Genomic DNA, 21,145 nt, shown 5'->3' on the forward strand with positions numbered 1-21,145 from the left:
AAGGAGAGTCACTGCAGCCTCATTGAAACAGTAGATCACGAACAACCACCATATTTACAAATAAGGGACTACAAAGACTCAAAGTATGAACTACACGAGGGATAAAAAAAGAATAGGAAGCACCAATATCAAACTATCTACAACATATAGCTAACGTAAGAAAGTGGGGTGCAGAATCTATAAATAATAAAAGCATACTATGCAAATCAGCCGAACGCTGAACCGTCAGACCCAGATGACCTTCTGGACAAAGTGGGGCTGCGAGGGCTGAGGCAGCCGGGGCTGGCTGGGAGGGCTGAGGCAGCCGGGTCTGGCTGGGAGGGCTGAGGCAGCCGGGGCTGCAAAGGCCTACGCTTGCACGAATTTCATGCATCAGGCCTCTAGTAGTATGTATAAATGTTACCAGTTGTATGTATGTGTGCTCATGTGTATGTGTGTACAAAGAAATGCATATATGCTTGTGTACAGTAGAACATTCTTAGCAGGTTGAACAAAAAACTTGATAACAGTAGCTGTCTCCATGGATAGCTTTTAGAAGGAGGATGAGGGACAGTAGTAAGTAGGCAGAAAGGAGGATTACTTTTTTTTTTTACCGTTCAAGGTTTATTTGAGCTTTAGTTGGTATGACACTTGGATAGTTGGCTGCATTATTCATATGTAGACTTTTCTTTATACATTATATGGCAATGTATACTAATCCGATAGATATAGTACACAAAATAAGATCCTTTAGAATAGTTATGCACAAGACATTTAATATTCGATTTATACACTGGATCCCAGGATGTGGTTGATCAGGGAAAAAGATGTTAGATGAGGCATGTTAGGTAAAGGAACCACAGTTATATAACACAGTGAACACACATCTAGTTTGAAAGGCAATTGTAGTGTGTGCACCACTGGAAGTGGTGCTTTGAGGAAGTGGGACTGTTTCACACTAACCAGTTTAGGACTACAAAAGACAAGTACCACCCGCATCAGGATACAGATGTTGGGTTTTATGAGCCATTCCTATTTCTATATTTAGAAACCAATGTTTTTAGTCAGAGATCAGATAAAAAGGACAATAGGTACAATCTCCAACTAAAATCCTGCTGGGTAAGGTGGTATGACATTAAAAGACTTTAAGACTTTCTTCATTAAAAAGAAAACAATATGAAATCAGTGCTGTTATAGAAATTCTAGAAAGTAAGAATGCTGTACATAAACCAAAGCTAGAAGCTAACCTCAGTTAAATAAAGCTTCTTTTTCATTGTACATCCTTTCGAGTACATGTGGATAAATTACCTATTAAAATACTCAAATTAATTTTAAAAATGCTCCACAGTTTAATTTGTCAGCCAGGTTTAGGAACCATTCGACTACCATCTGTATGAGAATACTCCTTAGTTGTTAGGAGCATGTGTAACAAACTCCTTTTACACTTAAGTTTCCCTCATCGAATTAAAAGTAAAGAGACAGTACAGCCAGGTGTAGTAGCCAGGGCTCTGGAATTAGACTAACTGGGTTTGAATCCCAGGCCTGCCACTAGCTACGTAATCTTGAGCACATTATTTAACCTCTCTGTGCCTCCCCTATAAAATGGGGCCTTTATAATAGTACTACAGTAGGAAGTACTGTAATGGCTCCCAATGACCCCCACCTCCTGGTACGCTCAAGATTCCTCGGAATTAATCTTGAGCAAGAAGGGCAAGTAGGTTTTTGAATGGGAAGACAATAGTGTTCCAGACGCCGGGAGGAGATGTGGACATGTCAGACTGAGTTTCCCAGAGTCATTCTTCCCCTCCCCTGTACTGCAATGAAGTCCATGAAGGGAGAGAGCGTGACCGTCTTACATGACTGAAGTCTAGCCCAGTGCTTTGCTTTATAATAAGGGCTCAAATTGTTCAATGTAAGGAAATGTGCTGTTCTGTTTTTTTCCTGGTGCAGAAAAAAGGCCATCAAACTATGAAGATTAAGGAACTCCAAAGCTCTCTGAAATGTGGTGAGGCCCAACATCAGAGTGAGAAGAGTCTGGGGGCGAAGACTGGAGGCAGACCAGCTAGGAGATGGCTGCAGTAATCGTGGTGCAAAATGATGAAGACTTGAGGTAAAGCATTCGAAGTGAAGATTAAGAGAAACGCAGTGGCTGACTTGAGAGATATAAAAAGGTAAAATCGACAGAGCAAGGTGACTTACTGGATGTGGATGCTAAAAGAGGGGCCCAAGTTAACACCAGCATTTCTGAGTGGGGCCACAGGTAACAGCGCTCCATTCAGCAAACCTGGGAGTACAGGGAGTGACTGAGGTGAGAGGTGGGGGTGCTGATGAATTCAAAGTGTGAATCACGACCGGGGCTGTTTTGTTATCTATGGTGTTCCCAATGCCTAACAGAATCCTTATCTCATAGATCAATACTATCTCACTGTATTCACATCACAGATTCAATAAATTCTTTGAATGTTGAATGAAGCACAAAGGTGTTTATAGAAGTTGTATTGAAAGACACACAAAAAAAGGTACTAAAATAGCTAACTTATGAGAACGATTAAGCAAATTATACAATAATTTGCAGAGAGAATGTCAAATGTTTACCTTCAAAAACTAGCTAGTAAAGAACACAAACGTTCAGACTTTCTTAACTTTAAATGCACTCTCAGATAATCCTGACATTTGTTAATGGATTTAAAAGAAAACTTAACCCAGTTTCCAAAGAGAAACAGTTAAGTGCTGACTCAGCAAAAAGTTTTTATGTTTGATGTTTTTGTTTTCATATAAAAATAAGAATGGGCTGTTGAATTAAAAAAAACAACACCTGTTTTAGATTCTTAATTTTGATAAAGTCCAAACAAAACAATAATATTCATGTTCATTCTCTCGGTTGCTTCTTGTGCAGCTAAGACTTAAAAAAACAATACATATATTTCCTTCAGAATTACTTCATGGGTTATGTGGGAATCATTCTAAAAATCCTACCTGGTTTTAAGATTTTCAAGGTCTTCCGAGAAAATAGCATAATTTTTCGTCAGGAACGCTCCCAGTTGGCTATCCTCTATACCCAGATCTTTAAGGAACAGGAGTACTTGGTTAATGTCTTTTTCGAAATCCAGTCTCAGAAGGAGATTGGCTGCTTCTGGGTGTTTCTCTATCTTGGACAAGTCCACTCCTGTAATAAATACAAACATTGTTTGAAGAGAACTGCTTAACTCAGTCATTAAACTTCAGAACAGACGTTTAAGAAATTAGTGATGGAGATCAACAACCTATCCAAAGGAGAACTGAGAAAGGCCAATGGAAACTTCAAAGTATTTTCAACTAAACTGGTTGCAGAAATAAAAATAAATAAAAATGAAAACAATATTTATTTCAAAGTCATATATAGAGGAAAACAGTGTATAAGGGGCTAAATTACCACTCAAAACAAAGTCATTAAGTCAGATTAGTATCATCACCATTCTCTATGGTCTCCTGAGTATAGTTTGAAGGATGCTTATGAGCCCCTAATGAGCTCCACAGTAATCACCTAACTGGAACTTCTGTAGGGCAACAAACCATATGAATAAAATTAAGTTTCTTTGAAGTTTTATAAAAAATCATTTTCTTAGTAACAAGCATTATTTTAAAATATGCTTATGATCCCCTCCATAGGAGAATACAAAGGACCCTATGTCTTACTCATCATTGTAACTCCCAGGTCTTTAGCACAGAGACAAGCATCTTGAAGGAGCTCAAGAAACGTCTGTCCGAGAGCAGGTGAACACCACAGCCTTCAAGTACCCGACAGAGCAGAAAGGATACAACCTCTAACCCTCACCTACTCCTCGGTGATCTAAGTAAACCACACAAGGAGAAAAGAGTAAAAAGGGGAAATATCAAGTTGTTATTTCAAATCATTCTTTGGGTATGGATATAATTAGGTGTCAGCATTAATCAGGCAGAGAATCAAAGTAACCTGTAATTCAAAATTCTCATTAAAATCGAGCACTTTAGTCTCTCATTTTTTTCCTTTTACGTGATTTAAAAAAATAAACAAATAGGAAAGGCCTATTCCTTACTTTAGAATAAACATTTAAGGATAATGTAAGACCCTAATTTTAGATTCAAATGTCATATTCATTAACATATTTCATCAGGTTAAAAATAACTCAAACTGATTTATAGATGCAACTTTGCAGTCTAAAATATAAAAGCAATGAAATAAAAACATTCTCTAATGGTGTCTACAAGTAGAAAAAATATAATTTGGTATTTTTAGATCCATATATAATTCTAAACTCAAATTTCTGGGTAAACAGGTATTGACATAAGATGCTTGAAAGCAGAAAAAGTCTAGAGACACACACAGAATGAAGACCAGAAACAGATCCAGGATGAACTAAAAATCTGGCCTACAGTAACAGTGGCATTCAAATCAAAAGGGGAAAACTATTCAGTAGAATACAATGGGACCACTTGGAAAAAATTAAGAATTCCTTCTATATCTGATTCAAAAATTAATTTCATATAGATATAAGCCTAAAGTATACCAACTTTAAAACTACTAGAAGAAAACAGAATTTAAAAAATAATATTAAATTTGACTACGTAAAAGTACAAAACCTATGTATAACTTTCTGTATGGTAATATTTGCATAGAAAAAGGTATGGCAAGTCACTCCATAAATTGATAATGAGGGTTACCTTTGGAAAAGTGGAACTGACAATGTAGAGAGGGTAAGAGTTCTTTCTTTTGTAATATTTGCACTTTTAACAACTCGATATAATTTTTTTGCAATTTAAAATATTAAGTTAAAAAATGAAATTTTTGAATGGACAGATAAATAAATTAGAAACCAGTTTCAAAAATCTGGGCAAAATGGGGGAAGGGATGCTTTAAAAATAACATAAAGGGTTCAGACTTCAAATTTAACTAAATATTACAGCTTACATGTGCTAAAGTGCCTTGCTCAGCATGAGCTGTCACATCCTGACTGTGCTGAAACAAAAATCCTGAAAAGCTGCTTTTTCACAGCAAAAGGAGAGCTGAATCTCATCAGGAGGGCACACTGCTGTCAGCACAAATCATGGGCTTACAATTTCATTAACTTGAAAAAATAGTCATGAATGCCTACTATGGACCAGGCCCTTCTGGTAGGTTCTGGGGATATATAAAATGAATAATAATGATTCTAACTTCTAGGTGACCACAGTCTAAGTTGGCTTTATCCCATCATTTCAGTCACTACAAACATTACTGTTGTGTTCGGTTAGTGTAACACATATTTACTGTATCAATCAGGGTCTGGCAGGCAAAGGAAATTGCCCTAGAAAGTTAAAATGAAAACAACTTTAATGGAGGGACTCTATACAGTGGTGTGAGCAGAATTAAGAGAACAAATGAGGGCACGCCTAGAGCTAAAGACACAGGAAGAAAAAGTATGACCCACACTTAGAGGGAGCTGGAAGCAATTAAGAAAGGGTTTCTCAGTAGGAGCTGTTGTCATGGAGGAGACAGTTACATGACCCAGAGCAGGGAGGGAACAGGAAAAAAATACTCCTACCTGCCTCCCTCTCCTCCTGCAGGTGCCTCTCACTGGGCTCAAGCAGCCCAGAAGCAGGCTGGCAAAGGAACCCTCGTGCACAGATGTTAGCCTCCTGGGATGGAGAACAGGCAGAGAAAGGCAGAAAACAGATCTGGGAAGCAAACAGAGAAGTAGATCACCAGGTCCTCAGAAATACTGCCTGACAGTGCAATCATGGTTCCTCTACAGTCCTGTCATTTAGGTTATCTCTTAGATGTGCACCTGAGTATCAGCATACAGATGAAGGAATGCCTGACACACAGTCCACAGCCCTAGGTGTACTGTAAGTTATCTGAAGGTAGGGACCCTGTTATTTTACCCAGAGCACCGATCACAAGCTGGGAAAGCTGTTCTAAGAGGAAGGACACTGGCTCCCCTGCTTGCAGCAGAAGTCATCTTTCTCTCCCCTTTGAACCCACACGTCGCTTTATTTGTGTCCCTTATATGGGACTTATCACTTTCCTCCTTGCCTTCTAGCTATTCGTATGTGTGTATTTAGGTGCTTGTGAATTCGTGAAGCTTCTTGAGAACATGACCATTCCCTATACATTTAGGCACTTGCACAAGGACCCGAGTAAACAATCACTATGTTATTAGTGCTAGGATTGAAGCAAGGAGGGGGTGAGCCCAGAGAAGGGCCACTCTGTTTGGAAGGTCAGAGAAGATATTTCAGAAGTTACTTGAACTTGAATTAAGTTCTCCAGTTGCCCAAGATGACCAACCAAAGGAAGGGTGGCAAGCAGGGAAGCTAAAAAGGTCAGTGGGGGACCAGGAAGAACTTTGAAGCCATGGGAAAGCTTTGAAAGATTTCAAGTAGGTTACTGACAGTTGAATTTATTTGCATTTTAGACAGAGCACTAACCTTAGAGAGATTATCAGGGCAATATTGCTGATGAGAAGACTACCACGTTAGGAAGCTCCCAACTTTTCAGTGAAAAGTGAGGACCTAAACTAGATGAATCTGAGATAATTCCTTACTTACCTGTCCTCTCAATCCTCCAGGAGAAAGAAGGGTCATCATCTGGGAAAATCAAGTAAGAGAAGTGCCAGACCCATAGATGAAGGAAAAAGCAGAAGGCTGCAGTAAGGTGCTAGATTGAAAACAAGAGGACTAAGTAAGAGCTCGCAGATCCCTTGGGTGCCTTCAACTATCCAAAACAAGCACATTCTGTGTCAACAAGCTCAGATACTTCTGGAGCAGTCCTAGAGAGAACCCATCAAATCCAGGGGGACAGTCGGCTCCAGGAGGAAGGTTGGGGTAGTGGGGAAATGGAACAAATACATCATCTGTAGGGTTGACTGTAGGAAAAACTGTCCTGAGAGGCCAGTGGAAGGTGTGGGAAAATGTGGCCTGAGGAACAAAGAAAACTAATAAAAAAACAAGACAATTATTAATCATGAAAAAATGAAAAGTTTTACAGGAAGGAAAATAATCATAATACACTTCCTGGAGAGCAGTAAGGAATATTTATGGTCATTATGTAAGCACTGACTAAAGACTTATCTAAAACTTATTAATATAACTATACTAGAGGCCCAGTGCAAGAATTCGTGCATGGGTGGGATCTGGCTGGCTCGCCCCGATGGGGATCCATCAGGCCAGGCCGGCCAGCCGGTGGGACGGGCCACGGGTAATTGGCCATCTGGCCCAGGCCTGGATCGGGGTGTTGGGGACCAATCTGGGGCCGGGCTGGCCAGGGGTGGGGCTGATTGGGCCCGGATCAGGCTGGCTGGCTGCCGCAGTGCGCGTCATAGCCACTGGTTGTTCTGGTTGTTCTGGTCATTCCACCATTCTGGTCCCTGGGCTTTTATATATATAGATTGGGAGAACTGACGAGAACAGGGGGAACGTGTGTATATATAAGAGATCAACTGATGTCTGAAACGAATGAGCCAAGCAGCAGCACTGTAAATAACTACAAAAACATTTAGGGTTAAATACATACAGAAAGAGCTAAAGAAGTGGACCCTCTGGGAAGGGGATGCCATGTCAGGAAGGATGAAGCGGAAGTACCGTTTTCACTAGAAGCCATTCACAGTTTTGACTTCTGCTCATGTGTATGTACTACTGTGATAGATTATAAATGCTTAATTTAAACCAAGTAAAAAGAAATGAAGAGTATACTCAAGACTTACCTAGAAGCACTAACTTCTGCAGAGTCTCAGAATGATCCACATAGTCTCGAAGTGTGAATGAATCTGGGGGCAAAGGAGGGTCTGCAATAATCCGAACAGCCTCCTGCTCAGAAATTGGCTGCAAAGGAGACAATGGAGGCTCATCGTCCAGATCTGTGAAGCCAGCCATATGGAAAGAGAGAAGCAAGTCAGCTCTCCAATCTGTATACTTCAAACTGTTTCTACAACAACAACTTGCATTCTAGCTATTCTTATGTGTGTATTTAAAAGCTTGGCTTCCCTAGTTGGCTTATTTATAAATCTTGGGATCATTTCAAGATTAAACATCTAAGAAGTACAAATATTTTCTACCGTCTAATAAGAAAGGTTAAGACCATTTAGAGATCAACTACTCTTCCTCCAAGATAAGAAATTTCTTGGTAAATTTCTATTCCGTAAAGATGAGTCCTTCCCCTTTCCTTCACTTTTAATCAACAGTTAAGTGACTCTTTCTAGTACACCCTTGATTCTGAGGTTTTAGTCTTAAACAATTATGGAAGATACCGGAAACTATAACCTACCTAAGAAATAAGAACTGATTTTTTTTCTTTTTTGCCTCTAATCACCACATTTTCTAATTTCTTATAGCCAGTCTCTCCTCCTGGCCTCCCAAATCTCCTCCCGGCATTGTCTTCATATTCTACTTAACCTAATATCTCATTTGCAGTGAAATATTCTTACATAGAAATATTCCTAGAATAGGAGTAGCAGGAGGGAGAAAACTGACTAAAGAGTAACACAAGGGAGCTTTTGGGGGTGATAAAACTGTTGTATTGGTTGAGTGTGGTAGTCATTACATAACTAAATGCATATGTTAAAATTCATAGAACTATATACCCCAAAAGGATACATTTTTATTGATATAAATCATACCCTAATAAACCTAATTATCTGAAAAAAAATTTTGGATCTAAATAAAGTATACGGAAAGCAAATGTTGTATACAGAGCTATAAAGTAATTTTATACATATTACCCTACAAACATTTTATCTTAGTAAAATAGAGGCAAAGTAGAAGTAAACAGAACTGACAATGTTATTTTTCTTGCCTGGTACGAAATGTAACTTGCAATAGGCTAAGACCAAAAACAGGTAGCTTATTCAATCTACTAGTGGGGCAAAGGGACTTTTCTGAAAGTTCAGAATTACCTTCTAAAGACAGCTCAGAATCAAAGTTGGGTATCTTTTGTGACTGCTCATTCACGGAAGGAAGCATAGTGCTTTGGGCAGAATTAATCTCTTGCCCACTTGATTGGGTAAACTGGGAACTATTATTCCATTTGGAGGAAGTCCTGTAAGTCTTCAATCCCCACTGAAGAAAGCAATTGTCAGAAGACACCTGAGGCTGAGCAGAAAGTCTATGCAACAATGTTTGTCCTGGTCTCTGAAAATGATTTCTGAGTTGTGCAGCAGTAATTAAGCTGTTCAGTTTAATTGAGTTGAACCATCTGGGTATCTGTTGGGCCGACAGGGCCATTTTTCTTAAAGTAGCCTGCAAGGATATATGAATAACCATTAAAAAAATAGAAACGTACTTTACTTAAATGTTTAAAACGATATTCAGACAATCAAAAGATAAACTGGAAACTATTTTTTTCAAATTAAAGGGTATTTAATAAATTTAGATGACTAAAATAGTCAGATGTTTCTTAAACACAAGAAAAGTAAAAAACAAGGTAGTCTCATTTCCAAACCAAAAGACAGGAAATTCTAACCTGGAAAAATAAAGATATGCTTTACAATTTAAAAACAACAAAATCACTGGTTAAGAAAACAAAAATCTGTAAACGTTCAAATTATAGCTGAATGTAATAATCTCTGTTCATTTAATAATCTAAAGGAAGTAAGGCGATGCAATTAAGTGTTATTGAAATTTGGCTTATAGGACATTTAAGAAACAGATTGCTGATCAAAACAACACTGAATTATTCAAATGTATTTTATGTATATACAGCTGACCCTTGAACACCATGGGAGTTAAGGGTACCATGCCCCTCCACCTGTAGTCGAAAATCCAGGTATAACTTTGACTTCTCCAAAACGTAACTACTAATAGCCGACTATTGAACAGAAGAAGCCTTACCAATAACATAATGAGTTGATAAACAAACATTTAGTATGCTATATGTATTACATACTGTATTCTTACAATAAAGTAAACTAGACAAATGAAAACATTAAGATATCGTAAGGAAGAAAAAATACACTTACAGTACTGTATTTATCAATACTGTAAGTTTACATGATAAACTGTCAGTACCTACATATCAACACTGTCTCATATGATACAAAACACTGAAGATGTTATATGTATTACTAACACCAGACATGAAAAATAAAAAAATAATGTGAAAAGGAAATCTGCATTTATTAAGAGGTATAACGATTCATGCATTAATAACAAAGAAGCACCAATATAATTGCTTCCTGGTTATCAATATGCCTAGTGTAATTGATATGACTGTTTTGATATAACCTATACACTAATGAAAAATGGTTATAAAATTTTCATGGCATACAATATTAGTCATATTCTTAATGTTGGAAACATTGTTACATTCTTGAAAAAACAACTTACCTATGATAATATGCAGTTTCTACAAGTACTGGAGAGAGAGGGAGGGAGGGAGAGAGAGAGAGACTTTATGGTAAATCTTTGAAAGCAATATTATAAAACAGTAAGAAAACTAACACATTATTGATTTATATTAAATATCACCTATCTTATGGCTATGTAAGGATAAGCTATCCACTTCCCTACAAGTCTCACAAATGATGTTCTACATGATGAATACTTTGTCTTAAATAAATCATTACTATACAGGGGTCCTCAAACTTTTTAAACAGGGGGCCAGTTCACTGTCCCTCAGACCGTTGGAGGGCCGGACTATAGTTTTAAAAAAACCCCATGAACAAATTCCTATGCGCACTGCGGGCTTGGGACGAGTCGGCTGCTAAGTAGGACAGGCAGCGGCACCCAGCGGGCCGGATAAATGTCCTCGGCGGGCTGCATGTGGCCCGCGGGCCGTAGTTTGAGGACGCCTGATCTAGAAGGTTGCTTCTTGCTTCATCCTCAGGGATAAACACTGATGATTACTTCAGATACAGCTGTTACTCAAAAGGGAATTGAACAAAATCAGTTTTGTCAAATTATGTTTGTAGGAAAAAAAAAAGAAAAGCCTTAAAAAAGTCAAAACTCCCAACCATTGTGGCTCGGTGGTTGAGCGTCGACCTATGAACCAGGAGGTCACCGTTCCACTTCCGGTCAGGGCATATGCCCAGGTTGCAGGCTCAATCCCCAGTGTGGGGCATGCAGGAGGCAGCGAATCAATGATTCTCCTTCATCACTGATGTTTCTCTCTCTCCCTTCTTCTCTGAAATCAATAAAAAATATTTTTTTTAAAAGTCAAAACTAGAGAGCAAAATTAAACGTGAGAGATATATAAGCAATAAGCAATGAATACATGTATATTTATGATGGAAAAAGTCACTTTCAAGAAGATTTTAAAAGTGACTTTTAAAAATCTTTTAAGAAAAGGTTGATAAAAGGTTGGAAGGAATATGAAGGAATTTATATTTAGCCAGTTTAATTGAAAAGGTAAATTTGATGCATATATAATTTTACTTTAAATAATTTAGTACATAGAAAACATAGCCCAGAGTCCAGCATATGGAAAATGCTCCACTAATGTTACTAGCCATTATTATTGATCACACAACCAAATATAAATGAATTGAGTACAGTTTTTTGCTTTGGTTTCCCATATACTGGAATGCAGCTTGCTTTATGCTCTGAGTTAGACCAAATACTTCAGAGTCTAAACTTCTACCAAAATTTTACAGTTGACCATTGAACAATTTGGGTGTTAGGTTCACTACCAGGCAGTGGAAAATCTGGGTATAACTTGAGTCCGCCCCCCACATATGCAGCCTCCCAATCGCAAATCGAAAATGCTTAATTTGAAGTCTCCTGAAAGGGGTTTAATAATAGACAAAGCCATACAGTCATTCTGAAATGATTTTTAAAAAGAAATAAGCATTCACTATAGCCTGTGAAATAGATGATTTTTGTTAAAATTTTGTTAGGAAATGAGCCTCCAAACCTGTCACGTTTTCCCTCAAACCTAGACATTCATTCTCTACACAGCAAAGTCCTAAGGCACTAAATTGGAAGCCAGAAGACCTCCCGTAGGCTACCTTGGCAAGACTACGTTTCCAGCACATTGTCTGGCCCAGGACGGGGTTCAATAACCATTCTTTCAATAATAGATTTTTAAAAGGTTACAGGTATAATAAGATGATCCCAAAGTCCCTATTAACTGTAAAATGTTTTGACTTCTAAGTTTATCTAAGAATTTCCTTATATTTCAAAGCAAACTCCTGAAGTCCCACTCACTCTGAAGCTTTTCCTGGATCAAATTAATACCCCCTCCCACAAAAGGCAGATTAGCTTTTGAATTCCACCCATAGTCATTAAGATACCTGTATGTACACAACTCATGTTAACCCTTCTCTTTTTATTTACATCATGTCACTGCTGTGTGTATTTCTTAATAATTGATTAGCTGTTCTTTCAGGAGAGCAGGGTCTCATCTTTGGGTTCACCCTCCTAATGATTATCCCCCCCGTAGCCGCCTGCACTGCTCCAATGTTTGTTGGGTTGAAATAAATCAATTACAAGTATGGTTAACTTATCTGCCTACACAGCGGGTAAGACGTTTGCATCTATAACAATAAAAGTGTAATATGCTAATTAGACCCGGCAGCCAAATGACCTTCTGGACGTCATGAAGCCCCGGTGGCTGGCGGAGGCAGAGGAGGTTAGGGGCTATCAGGCAGAGGGGTTAGGGGTGATCAGGCAGGCAGGCAGAGGGGTTAGGGGTGAACAGGTAGGCAGAGGGGTTAGGGGAGATCAGGCAGGCAGGCAGAGTGGTTAGGGGAGATCAGGTAGACAGGCAGAGGGGTTAGGGGTGAACAGGTAGGCAGGCAGAGTGGTTAGGGGAGATCAGGTAGGCAGGCAGAGTGGTTAGGGGAGATCAGGTAGGCAGAGTGGTTAGGGGAGATCAGGTAGGCAGGCAGAGTGGTTAGGGGCGATCAGGCAGGCAGGCAGAGTGGTTAGGGGCAATCAGGCAGGCAAGCAGAGTGGTTAGGGGTGATCAGGCAGGCAGGCAGAGTGGTTAGGGGCGATGAAGCAGGCAGGCAGAGTGGTTAGGGGCGATCAGGCAGGCAGGCAGAGTGGTTAGGGGAGATGAGGCAGGCAGGCAGAGTGGTTAGAGGTGAACAGGTAGGCAGGCAGAGTGGTTAGGGGCGATCAGGCAGGCTAGCAGCAGTCCCCTATTGTGAGAGCGATGCTCGACTGCTAGTTTAGGCCCGATTCAAACCTGCAGTCAGACATCCCCCAGGGGTCCCAGATTGCAAGAGGGGGTGCAGGTCTGGGCTGAGGGACACCCCCCCCACACACACACACACACTAATTTCTGCACCTGGCCTCAAGTATGTGTATAAAAGCCCTACTTCGTGACAACAGTCTTTGAATAGGACTCTCTCATCAGGAATAGTAAAGAAAAAACGCCTTAAAGAATTCTTTAGTCCATTAAAATATGACATACTTCTGAACTGCGGGCCTTAGTACTTCCCTCGGAATAGGAATTGGCACGGAAATGCTGTTTTTTTTGAGGGTTCAAGGTCTCTACCTCTGTAAGGCTGATAAATGACAGATGAAACGGGGCTGGGAAGCCGGCTTCGTGAGTAAACTGCTCGACGCCCTCCCCAGGCTACTTGAGTGTCCATTTGTTATCCACACGGAGCTTCCGCAGACAGACAGACAGACAGACAGACACACTCAACTTCCCGCCCTCCGCGAAGCGGGCTAATAAGCATGGTTTTGGTCTCACCAGCCACGGGTAAAAACAAAACCATCCTCGATTGGGCCACGAAGACCCCAAAAGGCCCCGAGGTCAGGACCAGGCCGAGTCCGGACCCAAACCCTGGCCGGGGCAGCGCCCTCGCGCCCCACCAGCTTCGCTTTACCTGCGGCGAGGCCTGGCCAGTCCTGCGGTTCGTTTCGCAGAGGCGGTCACGGTGGCCCGGCAAGCGTTCCGGGTCCCAACACCCCAACTCGAGCTCGCCCGGCGCAGGGCGGGCACCCGGCGCTGCCGCGCCCACGTGGGCTGCGAGGGAGTGGGCGAGACCATCCGAGAGGGAGCGCGGGGGAGAGCGGGCGGCTCGCGGGGCAAAGAGCGGGCCGGGGCCCACAGTGTCCCTTCTCCCGCTCGCCACTCCCCTCGGCCTCGTCCCCCGGGAAGGTGAGGACACCGAGCGTGCACGGAGATGCCGGTCCCGCGGCGCTAGCCGGGGCACGGCCGGCGGCGTCCCCCGCCCGCGACCGCGTTGGCGGCGCCAACCCCTCCCTCCGGCGCCCGTCCTTCCTTCGGCTCTCGGCGGGCCCTCGGCGCCAGACCCGGCCGCGCCGTCCGGCCTCCCTCGCGCTGCGGCTCGTCACCTCTGGGGTCCCAGCCTCCCAGGGCCGGGGCCGCCGCCGCCGCGGCAGGACGGGGAGGCGGGCCATGGCGTCCTGCGTGGGGAGCAGGACCCTGAGCAAGGATGATGTGAACTACAAGATGCATTTCCGGATGATCAACGAGCAGCAAGTGGAGGACATCACCATCGACTTCTTCTACCGGCCGCACACCATCACTCTGCTCAGCTTCACCATCGTCAGCCTCATGTACTTCGCCTTCACCAGGTGAGGCGGGCCCGGCCGCGCGGGGGGCGCGCCCTTGGGCGGAGGGAAGGGGCGGGAGGCGGCGGCGGGGCGCGCGGCCCGGTGTGCCGCCGGGAGGGAAAGCGGGCTGGCTGCTCCTCGCGCACTCGCAGACCGCCGCCCACGCAGCTCCGCCACCGGCCGGCTGTCGGGCAGCACACCCCTCCCTTTGCAGCCCCTGCACCGGCGCGCTCCGCGACCCCAGCCCCCACCCCACCCCTGTCTCCCACCTCCCCGGACGGCGCCTCGGGCTACCTCGGAACCCTCGCGGGGTTAGCACGATGCCCGTCTCCTGCCGCACTCAGCATCGCTCCCCACTCACATCACGACACCGGCCCCCTCCTCTCCGGTCCGCGTCTCCACCAGCGCACCGCATGAATCATCTCGATGCACCACTTTCAGGACATAGCACTACACCCCGAAAACACCGCGGCCCACGGCGTCTCCACGCACCAGGACCAGGCCACAGCCGGACCCCTTCCCGCGGAACTGCTCCGGGTTGGGTACTCCCCGCCATGAAAAAAATGCACATGCGAGGTGCACTACACCTCCCGCATGCACTGTACACACACACACAAGCCTTCTCCAGCCCCAAACACGACCATCTATCGATACAACACAGTCTGTCGACACAGATCACTGTGGACCTTCCTCCTCCTAGCACAGCCAGTACCCATCACCGCTTAGTGTCCGTTGCTACACAGACACAATGCACCGTTAATCACCCAACATACTTGCTCAGTTAGATGTTGTCAAGCAGTTGTAACGACCCCGGTGCACAGTCAGTGCTATGGAAGTGTTAAAAGACATAAACCTCACACAGTATAGCACAACTCATCTCCCTGAAAACACACACACACACACGCATACACACTCACTCAGTACTTCCAATAGACACACCTATGCATAGTTGCTACTCAGCCCAATTCTTGACACTTTGGAACATGTGGCTCCTCAGCCCCAGCCCAGGGAACTGATTCATCCCTAGTTCATAAGGACACACAACCCATGGGTCCAACTTACAAAAATTTATATCTTCTGAACGAACCTCTTTAAAAAAAAAGGGGAGGCATACCTACCACACACCATTATGGCTTACAAGACCAACCCAAAGAAATGCGGTTTTGGAGCGAGATGGTTTCAAAACTGTGGGTTCTTTTTTTTAAAAAAAGTATATTTTTATTTGTTTTAGAGAGGAAGGGAGAGGGAGAGAGAGAGCGAACCATCAGTGACGAGAGAGAATCTTTGATCAGCTGCCTCCTGCACGCCCTACACTGGGGTTGTGCCCTGACTGGGAATGGAACCATGACCTCCTGGTTCTTAGGTCCTTACTCAACCACTGAGCCACACTGGCCGGGCAAAAAAAACACGATGTGTTCTTAAGTTACTTAACATTTCTCTAAGCCCCAGGATTCACACCTGTAAAATGGGGATAAAATTCACACCTCATATGGGGTTATCAAGGTTGAATGAATATGTGTGAATGTGCTTAGCAGAGTATCTGGTGTAGGATGCACAGTTAATGTCAGTTACTTCTCTTCCAACATTTTAATCCAACAATCAATGGTCAGCAGAAAATGTGCAGTGATCACAAGCTTTGGGAGAACTGGTATTTTGTGGGCGGGGTAAGAATGCTAACTGTGCCCTGGCTGGTGTGGCTCAGTTGATTGGAGCATTCTCCTGGGCACTGAAAGGTGGTGGGTTTGATTTCTGGTCAGGGCACACACCCAGGTTTCGGGTTCCATATCCGGTTGGGGCATGTACAGAAGGCAACTGATTTCTCTCTCATAGCCACATTTCTCTCTGTCTTCCTCTCTCTGTCTCTCTCTTTCTCTCTCCTCCTCCTCCCTTCCTCTAAGTTCAATTAAAAAAAAAAGGAGAATGCTAACTGTACTACACCATGGGACAGCATTGAACAACAAAGAATTAATTGCCCTCTACATACACCCATGTGTGTATGTGTGTCTGTGTATACGCAACACAGGTGCCAATGGTACCTCCCTTGGGAATCATTGCAGATTTTCAGATTTTCATAAAACTAATATTCTCTTCCCACATTATACTTGTTCCTTACCTCCATAATTCTTTTGACTCTTGGTTTTTATTTTGTTAAGTGTTTATTTGCATGAATCTACCTAAAGCTGTAAAGCATATGTGAGAGTCACTCTTAATGACTGAAGATGCAGCTACTATTACTGTAATATCTTCTGCTAATGCTGTGCTGTGGGTAAGACCAGACCTTCCCACAGTGTCCAATCTCTCTCTCCCTCTCTCTGCCTCTCTAAAGTCATTAAGTGTCCAGGAGCACATGTATAGCTTTGGAGAGAAATCAGTCTTATCCTAATTTTGGTTACCCTTAAATATTTCGTCTTGTTAACTGGTTTTACAACTTAATAGCTTTGTGGCCACTTAATTTTGCTAAGCTTCAGTTTCCTTACCTGTGTGTAAAAAAAAAAAAAAATACCTAATATACTTCAGGATTGTCTGTCATGACAGTTCAATTATTTTTTATTTTATTTTTAAGTAATCTGTGTTTAGCACAGTGCAGATAGTAAGTGCCCAATATTACCTATTGTTATCATTAAATCATTTTATTGTATACTAATACCTTCTAAATTTTTTTTTCGGTTGAGGATATAGTATGCTCTCTAGTTGAGAAAAAAAATTTTTTTTGATTGAGGATATAGTATGCTCCCCAGTTGAGAAAAAGGATAAAGGCATTGAAAATCTGGACATTGCTTTGCTTAGATAATACACCTGCCTGTTTCATATTAACTTCAGTTTAACTTCATCTCATATGTGGGTTGGCAATTATATATTTTTTAAAATAATGAGAAATAAGAATGAGTAGTTTGCTTCAACCTTTTATTGTTAATATTATTCTAGACCCCTTCAGAATAGATCTCCCTTCCTCTTTTCTGATACAGGAAGTCACATTCTTCTGGAATTTCCCTTTTACAGCACATTCTGCCAAAACAGTTGATAAATTGCAACAGTGAACATATAAGAAATAAATATGAATTTTAACAGCTTGTCAAAAGTAAAGAAAAGGCATAATTTGAATCTCAAACTATGGCCTTTTCTAAAAATAATTTTATCTCTTTCACTAATTTCATAAAGAGACAGAAATCACACACTGAAGAACTAACTAATAATAAATTTCTCCTTATGTAAAATCATAAGCACCATTAATACCATTAGTAATGACTATATCTTATTCATGTCTTGTAATGATTCGTAGGCCTTTAAAGTGGGACACTACAGTGATAGCTCTGTCTTCCTCCATAAAAATGGAAAGCACTCGTTTGGAGGTGTCTGAGCTCGCTGAGTGGACACCACGAGCAAAGCTCACCCTCCCCAGTTAATAAATTTATGGACAAGAAGTTACCCTTGACATTAAATGGTGGCAGAAATATCAAGGAATATTGCGGAGATTTGATCCCTTTATGAAACTTGTGAAAGATCGGTGTGTAGAGATGGCAACTAATGGGCAACAGAGGACTGGAATGGTGGTAATACGAGAAAGTAGTATCAGCATGTTAGAAAGCTTGGAACGAGGATGAAGAATGGCTGTGTTCACCAGAGAAATCAGCAGCTTCCCGTCCCCTCTCCACAGCACCTGTTTTACTGCAGTATAAAAATTGAGTCGTGTACATTTTCACATTACGCTTTTGTTAAGTAAACTTTTGTATTGTTCAAAAAAAAAAAGATTGAGCCTTAGCCAGTTTGGCTCAGTGAATAGAGCATCAGCCTGTGGAATGAAGGGTCCCAGGTTCAATTCCGGTCAAGGGCACATGCCCAGGTTGCTGGCTTCATCCCCAGTCGGGGGTGTGCAGGAGGCAGCCAATCAATGATTCTCTCTCATCATTGATGTTTCTGTCTCTCTCTCCCTCTCCCTTCCTCTCTGAAATCAATAAAAATATATTTTTAAAAAAGATGGAAAGTTGTGACTTATTAAGTAAAAATTATTTATTCTGTTCTCTTTTGTGATGATTATCTCTGATACCAGATTCTATTTATACCAGATTTTAGTTGGATGACTGTTCAGTGCAATTCTGTAAAACTTTAAAAATATGTCTTCAAGTTTATTTTTCAAAGACTAGTATTGTAAGAGAATAGGAGATAGAACACGTTTGGGCTGTCATATTGTCAGAGAATACTTTTGGTGTGTCATATTACCAGTGTGTGAACCACAATACCTGGGTCATGTCACATGCTCCAGAGGCACAGCAAGAATTTGGGATTGGGATGGATTAGACACCTCGTGCAGAAGTCTGAGACAAGTTTAGATTTGTCAGGTACTTTTGTTAAATAGCAACTAGGCCAACCCACTGTTAAATCATAGCATTTAAATGTCCTGTCCCTATCGCTGTCATTAAAAATAAAGCCAGATGCTATTGAGTCATTCTCCCCAAGGTTTACGAAAGCTCATTCTGCTACCTTTTAGAGTAAGTATTTCTATAACTTAAATGCTTGGGCATGTGTCTTAAAAGTTTGTTCTGCCCAAGTGGGGCAAGGAGAACCTTTGTCTCAAGCTCAGAGTATAGTGATTACTCTGCTTACAGAGGTTGGTAAACTTGAAAATGTTGAATAGCCTTAGTTTCAAAAACTCCAACTTCAGATTTGAAAACAGAATCTACTAACTCCCTTTCACAGCAGCCCACCTCTCCTCAAGAGGCACCGGCGATAGAACGGTGGAGTCAGCCTCTCCAGCGGCCCCTGTCCATCAGGCGCTGTCACTCACCCGGGAGAGGTTGCCTCCCTGCAGCTTGCTGTGCCCAAGGGACTTCAACTTGTCCAAGCTACGTTTCTCCTTGCCATGGGACTAAGGAGATGGACAAGGGTTAAAGCTGGCTAAGATAATAATTTAGTTTTATGTCTCATTGTCCCTTTTGTTTGTGATTCTCTCAAGAATAAGGACAGTGTCTGTTCGTGTTTGTCTTCTTAGCCCCAGACTAATATCTATCCCACAGCTAGGCATTAGCTACATGAGGGAGTAAGCAGACATAAAGGAAGAGCATTCAGACATTGTGACCGAATAGCTGGCACTTCCTCTCTGCTGGGCTCTAAGTACCGTGCATGTGTTAAGTTATTTTATCCTTACAACAACCCTGTGAGGTGGGACTGTTATTATCCTTGATATACGGGGAGGACACCAGGGCACAGAGAGGTTGGGTAATCTGCCCAAGGTCACACAGGCTGATGAGTGTTGAAGCCAGAATTCTGGCCCAGGCATTCTGGCCGAAAGCCTCCTACAGGGGAGAAAACTTTGAACTTTGGAGCCAGGTCCCATCCGTAAAATGCAGATTGTGATTATCCCCCTTTTAGGCTGATAGGAAGATTAAGAGAGCTATCATGCACAGCCAGCATTCTGAGTGCAGCGGAGACAATGGCGGATGTTCAGAGCTCACTAGTTCTTATCCCCTAATTGGGTTTTCCGGAGTCACCGATGTGGTCTTATGGTCTTTGCAGCTAAGTTGTTTTTCATGCTTAACTATAGAAAAATTTGGTTAATACCCCATTTTGCAAATGAGTCTGACAATTGGAGATAATGTTTATAAACCGCTATTCAGTGTCTGGCACACAGTAGATGCTTGATAAAGAAGAGCTATTATTATTGTCTTCATCATTACCAGTATCAGTAGTGCGATGCTGGTCTGAAGGAGGACGCTGTGTCCCCCCACTCCCTGTGTGTAGCCATTCTTCAGTAAAAGCTGATGTACCTGGAAATTGGATTTGGCTTCCCTCCTAAGCCGGAGGGCCTCACAAGTAACCTAGTCCTCTTCTGGCTGGCATTCTCATCAGGCGGGCATTCTTAGGCTTGCGTTCGTAACTTCTGGACAGATGTTAAGTCCTTAGAGTGCCCATTAGTATAGGACTGCATTTCTCTGCAGGAGGAAGTCTGTCTGACTCGGTAGTTTGGTTTTGTAATCAGATCTATATGAACCTAACAGTCAAGTGTTGTTTGTCCAGCATCGGTGTTAGTGCTGTTTGGCCATATGAAGATCTAAGAGACAGTATTACCTGTGTGATCTCTTTATTTTAGTGCCTTATGTTCAATCCTGTTGTAAGTCTGGAAATTATTAAATAGAGTGCAGAAACTTACTATAAACAGAAGTTGATATCTGCATTAACTTCTGTTTATAAAACAACATCTCAGGACCTGTCTTTAATTAGGTAATTGGGTAATATTGTTTCATTCCATACCTCTTCATGTATTCTGATGTTCTAATTTTTTTTATGCTAACTTGGTTTTCTTCTAAGATATTTTTGACATTTTTTTCTTTTAGTGATATTCAATCTTAATTTAATGTTTGTCTTTTGAAAGTTTTTCACTGCAGTCCTTCCCCATATAAACTCAACTTTTTGTGAACTCAACTTTTTATAATCATTTTTGAATTTATTGCTATATCTCATTATCTCTAAAATATCTCCTTCCACTCTTTTTCTCTCATTTTCTGTCTACTCATCCTGTATATTTTTATTTTTTAAAAAATATATTTTATTGATTTTTTACAGAGAGGAAGGGAGAGGGATAGAGAGTTAGAAACATCGATGAGAGAGAAACATCTATCAGCTGCCTCCTGCACACCTCCCACTGGGGATGTGCCCGCAACCAAGGTACATGCCCTTGACCAGAATCGAACCTGGGACCCTTCAGTCCACA

The 21,145-nt window shown here is 42.0% G+C and overlaps 2 protein-coding genes and 1 long non-coding RNA gene across 8 annotated transcripts in view; 2 read left to right on the forward strand and 1 right to left on the reverse strand.

Annotated features, from left to right (window-relative positions):
* LOC308236908 overlaps positions 1-2,884 on the forward strand; it is a 12,972-nt gene extending 10,088 nt beyond the window's left edge. The window contains exon 3 of the long non-coding RNA XR_013959351.1: positions 1,930-2,884. This is a non-coding gene — a long non-coding RNA (uncharacterized lncRNA). The remainder of the gene's footprint in view (positions 1-1,929) is intronic.
* MTERF3 (mitochondrial transcription termination factor 3) overlaps positions 1-14,864 on the reverse strand; it is a 20,092-nt gene extending 5,228 nt beyond the window's left edge. The window contains exons 1-7 of one of the 5 annotated variants that reach the window (XM_080647056.1): positions 13,746-13,885; positions 10,294-10,321; positions 8,865-9,207; positions 7,677-7,829; positions 6,523-6,561; positions 5,520-5,652; positions 2,956-3,145 (exon numbers count right to left, since the gene is read on the reverse strand). In XM_080647056.1, coding sequence (XP_080503182.1) covers positions 2,956-3,145; positions 5,520-5,652; positions 6,523-6,561 — 362 coding nt within the window. In that variant the 5' untranslated portion in view covers positions 7,677-7,829; positions 8,865-9,207; positions 10,294-10,321; positions 13,746-13,885. Of the gene's footprint in view, positions 1-2,955; positions 3,146-5,519; positions 5,653-6,522; positions 6,632-7,676; positions 7,830-8,864; positions 9,208-10,293; positions 10,322-13,745; positions 13,902-14,733 lie in introns of those variants that run through there. The other 4 variants (XM_080647055.1, XM_080647052.1, XM_080647054.1 and 1 more) reach the window with 4 other exon arrangements.
* The window catches only part of PTDSS1 (phosphatidylserine synthase 1), a 53,752-nt gene continuing 46,501 nt past the window's right edge, over positions 13,895-21,145 (forward strand). Inside the window, exon 1 of one of the 2 annotated variants that reach the window (XM_080647050.1) lies at positions 13,895-14,460. In XM_080647050.1, coding sequence (XP_080503176.1) covers positions 14,282-14,460 — 179 coding nt within the window. In that variant the 5' untranslated portion in view covers positions 13,895-14,281. The remainder of the gene's footprint in view (positions 14,461-21,145) is intronic. The other variant, XM_080647051.1, reaches the window with a different exon arrangement.

The sequence above is a fragment of the Plecotus auritus genome, assembly GCF_963455305.1.
Source record: "Plecotus auritus genome assembly, chromosome: 11".
Lineage (NCBI taxonomy): Eukaryota > Metazoa > Chordata > Mammalia > Chiroptera > Vespertilionidae > Plecotus > Plecotus auritus.